Genomic DNA, 7,916 nt, shown 5'->3' with positions numbered 1-7,916 from the left:
GAACTCGGAGATCAATAACCAAACAAAAGGGTAATTGGTTGGGTGATTGGGTTTGACATGGTGATAAAGATATTATCTTCTCTTTTGTTTTGTTTTTCCCCAACTGGTCGTACTAGGTAGGTCCTCTTCATCCCAACCATTAACATAGGAAAAGGTCAAATTTATGAAGATGTTTGCAACCAGAGATTACAGAGTGGGTATTCTTGTTAATGCAATTTTTACATACAAGAGAGGGAGTACTAGCAGTACTATATATTAATGGTAAACAGTAAACTTCTATATTATGAAAGAAAATTACAAAAATTAGCTGTGAAATGCAGCTTTCTTTATTGGTTCCCTTATATCCCGATCTCTTTTTTCTCATCTTGCTTTTGTTCATCATCACTAAAAGTAGTTTAACCAGACCCAAAGCCCAAAAAACTGTCTTTTCCTCCAACTTTGGCTTTGTCTTTCCTCTTACCCCTTTAACGAAAAACTCCAAGTCTCTCTGGCCACTTTTCCCCTCTTCTTATCAATGTCATTTTCTTTGGCAGAAATGACCATTAACATGGTCGTGTCAGCTTGGAATTTCAGCTGTTTTTCTGTTGAACCCAGTTCGAAAAGACTTCGAGGGTCTTCATGTCAGCCCTGTAATGCTTCTGTGTGAATTCAAGCAGCATAGGCCATGTGAAATCCGGATATATCCGTGGACACACAGTGTCCACCAACTCCCTTGGTGGGCTTACCACCTTATCATTTCTTGGACACAAAAAGAAAGCTAAAGATTTCCTTGGAGTTTTGCTGTTCACCACTGCCCGATGCAAGCAACTTTTGTATCTTCCATTTGAAAGTGCCTGAAAAAATGCAGAAAAAAAAAACAAACAAACAAACAAACACCCCACTAATTAAACAAATTAAACAACAACACTCATCCAAATCTCCAGATTTCAACAAATTAATACAGTGAGTCATGAATTTGAACTCTCTCTTACCATGAAGGTGTCGCCGATGTTGACTACAAAAGCATTGAAATTTGGGGTTACAGATTGCCATTCATCATCTACAAAAACTTGAAGGCCACCCACTTGGTCTTGGTGAAGGATTGTCAAAGATGTCGGATCGCAATGAGGCCCTGTGCCTAAAGTAAGGTCTGGTTTTTGGCATGGCGGATAGTAGTTGAGCCTCATTATTGAATCATTCTCCTCAAAAAACTCCTTGAAATGAGCTCTGCTCACGCCCAGGCTCATGCCAAGAAGCTCCATGATCCCCAGCGAAAGAGTGCTCATTGCCTCGCAGTAGTCCTGGTAAACCCTCCTGTTTTGAAAGGAAAAACGAATTCAAAAACAACCCAAAAGAAAAAAAAAAAAAAAAAAAGAGTAGAAAGGATTAATCAATTTTTCTATACCCGAATTGGTTGAAATCTTCACCCATTGTATTATGCAAATACTCTTTGACAACGTTGGATGAGTTTTTGTCAGCTGAATAGCTGAAAGAAAGCGTTTCCTTCCACGGGAGCTTGGAGGAAAATCTGCCGGTGAAGCTGCTGGCATAACCACAGTGCTCACCCACCTTCCTCTGAGCGCTCTGTTTTGTAGACAGGGGAAGATGGAAAAAGTCGTCCATGTAGCTATGAGCATCGGAAATTAGCTTACCATCAACGCCGTGATTGACAACAAGGAAGAAGCCGTGCTTCCGGCATGCCTCGCCGACGAGTCTCGAGGCTTCCGTGGCGGAAGCCGGGTCGCCGGAGAGGAAGCCGCGTAAGTCGACAAGGGGAACAACAAGCTCGGGCGCATAAGAGCAGGGCTTCTCGTGGTCGGGCCATATGAACTGCTGCGGAATGTTTGTCTGGTGTCTGAGTACGGAGGCATCAAAAACTAGTGTTTTTTGGTCGTCTTCCTGTTCTTCTTTTGGAGGGTGAGGCATGGGCGGTAAGCTTGTGATGCAGTCAATAGCCATTGCATTAATATGAGAGAATCTTTGAGAGAGAGAGGGAGAGAGGGAGAAGAGAGGGAGGAAAATAGGTAGATTATAGGGAAAAGAAGAAGAGTCCGAGAAATACGTTTAAGAGAAAAGCCAAGGCCGCTCTCATTGGGGAGATCAGTGAACAAAAATCGGAATCTTTATAGCAAGCTCTTCGCTCTCTCTCTCTCTCGCAAAATGCAATTTTTTGTTTTTTTTTTGTTTTTTGCAATCAAGGGCTTTGTACGGTGGTGTATTTGCACGCTGGGTGCTCTTTAATGGGGGAAATTAGACAATGCTCCATTTTCCATGAGTATTTGTCTTTTATACTGTTGCAGTAAATCGCTTCCCAATGGCATTTTGGCGGTTTTTGCCGGAGAAAATGCTTGTGTCACCCTCTTGGCACTTGGGCCACATATTTTTAAGCAAAACTTGAAGAGTTTGTTTCCAATTGAATTACCAAGGTTAAAAGGTAATTTTGGTACCTTAAAAGTTGTTCCAAACAAAAAAATGACATGTTTGGTAAAAAGTTTTAAAAGTACTTATTTTACATGTTTAGGAAGAGCATGTTCGGAATTGCGTTAGTGACGTTAAAAAATACTTTTAGTACCAGAAAAGTTATATCAAATAAAAAGTTGACCCGTTTGATAAAAAAATTTCAAAAGTCGTCAAAATGCTCTAAAAAACTTTTCTTTTTTTCTTTCTAATTTTAAAAGTTCTATTTTTCACCTTAATTCCAAGCATGAATTAAGACCCTACTTAGGATTCCGTTTGAAAAATATAGTTTTTAAGTCAAAAAACGATATTTTTTTTTAAAAAAAAAAATTTTGTTAAAAGTGTGTTTTTGTCACTTTTAGAGTAAAAAAATCAAAGAAGTACTTTTAAAATTTTTTTACCAAACATACCTACTTTTGTTTGGCACAACATTTTAGGTACTACAATTACTTTTTTTAGCCCACCTGAAAAGGGCACCGTGCCATCTTCATGGAAACAAACGTTGGAGAAGAAAGTGCTGGAAACCCAATTAACTTAGAAAAGACATCCGACTCCCCCACTGAAGAATGTCTCTGCTTCATTTCTCTCTTCCCCAATTTCCTTCTCTTTTGGGAGGAATTCAAAGTTTTGTGAATTAGTACAATTAAAGGAAAAGGAAGGGGAAAAAGGAAATTAGAAGAAAAAAAAAAAAAAAAGAAAAGAAAAGAAAAAAAAAAAAAGGATATTAAAGAAGCAGCACAACCACAGCACAAAGCAAAGTAATTGAATTGAAAGGCTGACTGCTGTAATTGTGACAAAAGAGTAGCTTTTGTAGGAGCAATGGCTAAGCAGTATGATTGCAAAGCCAACATGGAAATGAGAGGAAGAGACAGATATTTAGAGGAACAAAATAACAGAAACTAAAAGTGCCGGGGGGGCTTTCATGTCATGCAAATAGCAGACTGCTATGACCAAAAGACTGGGTTTTGTACCCTAACAGTCAACATTGATTAGAGTCACTGATGGGTATCCCCCTTCAACTCTATGGCCACAAGGAGCAGAACCAACTTCTTTGCCTTATGGGTACCGGAAATCCCACTTAGAGTACATTTTGCATTACGATTTTACGTATTATAAGTATGATTTTGAACTACATCGTATAAAGCGTATTGTTTGAAAATTAAGAGTACGCTTTTGGAAAATTGTGATTTGAAAAAGTAAAAAAATATGTGTTTTCAAAGTACAAGCAATGCACAATTTTTAAGGTCAAATTGCTCGTTTTAAAGTTGTTATCTTTAAAATCGCACTTTTTAAAATTGTAAACTCGAACGGACCCTTAGTGCATGAGGTGGGAAAGGTCTACAGTCTTTGTTTGTGTTTAGCTTGTAAGACTGTGTTTGACACTGCAATTTTGATGACCAAAAGCGTGATTTCAAACTAATAGCATGTTTTGAATTGTGTTTAAGAAATAGAACTTTTAAGTAAAAAAAAAAAACAGTTTTTGGCCATTTTTTGGCTTTTTAGACCCTTTAAAGTGCTTTCAATTCTTATTTATTAAATATATTTTTTTTTTCTTTAAACGGACTTTTTGAGTGTTAAACGCACTTTTAGGCTACTCAAATGCATACCCAAACAGACCTTAAATCACAAAACATATATAGCTTAAAAATACATTTTCAAATTGCAGGTAATGATAACGCTTTTAAAATCGCTTTTAGATCTCAAGTTTTAAAATTACAAATGAAAATGAAAATAAGAGAGTTCTAGTTGTTTTAGTTAATATGGTAATGAGGAGGGCCCATGAATTGTCCGTGCGTAGCATGATAGGCAAATAGCATGCTACTGTTTGAAAATATCTTCTGCCCATCACAAGTCCCTTTTGTATCCATTTGATCTTTAATTCAAAGAGGTAAATGTAACAAATGATAGTGGGGGTACAATTTTAACCCGATCGAGGTAAAATTCTCAATTTCAATCTTAAACTAAAGATTGACATAATTAATTTATAATGACCAAACATCGATTCATTGTGAATAATGGAGAGCCACCAATATATTTGTACTTGTATTCCATATTATTGAAAATCTTCGTATGATCTTGTTAAGAATATATGTCAGATATTATTCTAGGATTATTCCATTCTTTACTTTAGGATTTTCTTAGTGTACTAAGTTTACTTGTATATCTCTCATAGTTTCTCTATAAATAAAGGTCTCTGTAACACTTCATCATAACCAATCTTACTAATGTAGTTCATTATATGCTTCTACTCTCTCTCTCTTTCTCTCTCTTTCTTCAATATGTCTCTTTAATCCCTATGTAAGTTGTCCATTACAAGATTAGGACGAGTTTTTTCTTTTTCTCCAAATCAGGAACTAGGTTATGGTGTATTGTCTATTGAATAATGCTACAAGTTGCTTTTGTGTCTCTCTTATGTCATTTCAAAAATGATGTGGTTTTTAAAATAACTATTGAACTTGTGATTGATCACCGTTGAATTTTGATCAAATAATAATTTCAAAAAAAGACATCTCATTTTTTGAGTGACTCAAGGGGGAGCATTACTCATTGCCTACTAGATCCATACTTCTAATTTTCCATTCAATTTTTGAGGAAAGGTCTATCAAGTATTCAATTTTAGATGTTATACCAAAAGTATGATGGAGCGTATAATGACTATCATATTAGAGCTGCCACGTTAGGTTAGAACTTTTAAAAATATCACTAATGTCTTAAAAAAAAAAAAAAAAAAATACCGAAACAAAACAATAAAAAGAACAACAAAGGGAGCGGACATAGGGAAGACCCACTCGAATCCACTGCCCGGCAGTGGAGGCAAATCCCCTCTCTTTTGATGTGCCCTGCAAAGGAGGGCTTGGATATCCTACCAATAGAGAAAACTCATAGCCCCCTCCATCCCTTCTAGTGTGGGGGTAGATCCGCCTCCACTGGTGGAAGGCAGAGGAGATCCCCTAGTGGATATTTCTCGTCCACCCATGCATGACTGGAACACCAGAGGGGGGAACTGTAGCATTCTGGGTAATTACTAGGCTATGTTTAGCTTAGTTGGAGGGTCAACAAGATTTCTCGGTTCATTATGGTTCACTGGAAGGAAGATTTTTGGATTTTGGGTTCTCATTGAATGTTTGCGGGGGGACAACCGAACATTCGTTGACCAAATTTGGGCCTACGAGGTAATTAATGACCAAACGTTTGACCTACAACCTTGAAACCACTGTGCAATATTGCACCGAATGTTCACCCAGGACCACCGAACGTTCACTATCCTGTAGGACTGCCAGAGCAACACCTTCAATTTTTTTCAACCCTATAAATACCTCTTCCCATGCCCTTCTAAGCTCCATTCCATCATTTGAGCCCTTGAAAAACCTTGCTTGAGTGTTTTATGAGTTGTGAGAAAAAGAATGAAGATTTTCTTGGAGATCCTTGTTCTAGAGAAGTAACATTCTTAACTTGATTTGTTCTTTACTTAATTGTTATGCTGGTTAAGTGTTTTCCATAGTTTAGTTGCTAGATTTGGCTTTATGTTGTTGTTTTAGGTTTTAATCATGGTTTATGCATTGGTTGACGTTTTATTCTTGTTGGATGTATTTTCTTTTGCATGAAGGCATTATTTTGAGTTAGGAGTATGTTAAGGATCTTATTATGACCTTATAACTTGCTTAGAAGCTATTTGGTTTGAAATGAGTTTTTTTTAAAATGTTCAAAATGAGTTTTTATAAGTTTAAGTGAATGGTCATTCTTTTTTTAATAAATCTGTTTGGTATTTTGGGGCTTCACACCCACGCTACTAGTAATGCCTCTGTAATGACCACCAACCAAATATGACTGCCCTGATCAACGTTAATTCATTGGATCTAAGGCCAAACATTATAACCATAAACTATGAACCATAGGGTCTTCCTCATATAATGTTAAGCCTATGGCTGCCATCCGTACATCACACACCATGTTATACGATGTAAATATTATTGTCTTTTTACGTGCATCGATGCATGCATTTTATAAAACTCATAGGATTCAACATTCGCTTATTTGATTCACGTTTTACACAAAAATAGAGTTCATTTTAAAATGTATTTCATGCGAGTAATTATAAACATGCACGTCATAAAATAATCATGCTATAACGAATTATAATAACGAGTATCCATGTGAGTTATATTCACCTTGATCGTATGAATCCCCTTGATACACGTCTTCAAATTCTTCCAGTCCCAAAATATGCGTAAGGTTCTATCATTAGGCCTGATCTAAGCTTTAAATACTCTAAAACCTAGTTTTTAGGCCAAAATTGCATTTTATTTGAGCATTGAACGATTGGTGCAAGCATCGAATCGATCGATAATTAATTGTGTCTATCATTCAAAAACCCATTTTCAAAAAATCCTAACTACACCCGTTCTAGCATGATCTAAGTTCTAATCTAACTCCTAGCATTGTTTTGAGTATAAGCTTGTTCCTACTAATGGTCCAATCATCAAACCTCCAACATTTGTAATCAAATAATATCCATCCTTGATTAGAAAAAAAATAAAATAATAATAATAATAATAATAATATCCATCCTAACAACAAATCTACTATAATACATCTTTAAAATAGTTGGTTTGACATTAAATCTATTTAAGTACTATAAATACCATAAATAAACGACGAGATAGATATCACATGCATAACAAAAACAATAATCTACCTGCACAATAATCAACATCAAACCTCTAAGATTCATCCTAAAAGCCTTAAACAACAAGCCCATACATTAATCTACAAAAATACAACTTAATGATTAATAAATAACATGCAAACATGTTTAATATGATAATGGAAACGATATAGAGACAGAAATTACCTCTATTGAAGGTAAATTTCAATTATCCTTCCTCTCTCTTTCTCTTTAGGGTTTCCTAAACAAAAGGAGGATGAAAATTGCCGGAATGGGTGATCACAACCGAGTACAAGATGCTGAGATGACCAATTTTTATTTGCATGCAAGTGGCATTAATTGATCGATCCTATATTGATTGATTGTTAGGGAACGTTGTGCCAACATCAATTGATTGATGGTCTAGTTCGATCATTCGACCACTGCTGAATGATGCTAAAGTCCAAAATATCTCATTTTCTCCTACTTAGGCACTTAGAACCATCTCTAGCATACTAATTAAACAATAGTTAGAACACACTTAACCTTAATTAAAAAGCGGGGTATTACATAGTGCTGACTAGAAGCCGGACTTTTAAGAATGGCTTACTTTAACAAGTTCGTAGTATTTTAATGTGCTGCTTGTGGCACCTTTTGAGAACAATATATCTTTAAAAATATATATTTAGTTTGTAATAACAATGATAATATTTATATAAGTTAAAGTTTGTTTAGAAGCTTTCGTATATTTTCATTTATGATGAGGTTGTGATGTCAAAAAGGTACAAAAGAACATTTGGGTACTTGATATTTCCGCTATGAGAGTTCTAATACT

The 7,916-nt window shown here is 35.8% G+C and overlaps 1 protein-coding gene across 1 annotated transcript; it reads right to left on the bottom strand.

Annotated features, from left to right (window-relative positions):
- Positions 1–437: 437 nt before the first annotated feature.
- Positions 438–2,083, bottom strand: LOC132181201 (gibberellin 20 oxidase 1). Its single transcript, XM_059594314.1, has 3 exons — positions 1,385–2,083; positions 972–1,293; positions 438–833 (listed from the first exon to the last, which is right to left on the bottom strand). The coding sequence occupies exons 1-3, from the start codon at positions 1,936–1,938 to the stop codon at positions 570–572; spliced, it is 1,140 nt and encodes a 379-aa protein (XP_059450297.1). The 5' UTR covers positions 1,939–2,083; the 3' UTR covers positions 438–569.
- Between the last annotated feature and the right edge of the window lie 5,833 nt (positions 2,084–7,916).

This window comes from Corylus avellana, chromosome ca5 (assembly GCF_901000735.1).
Source record: "Corylus avellana chromosome ca5, CavTom2PMs-1.0".
NCBI classification, from domain to species: domain Eukaryota; kingdom Viridiplantae; phylum Streptophyta; class Magnoliopsida; order Fagales; family Betulaceae; genus Corylus; species Corylus avellana.
Note: the sequence above shows the minus strand (reverse complement) of the source record. Positions and strands in the feature narration are given on the sequence as shown.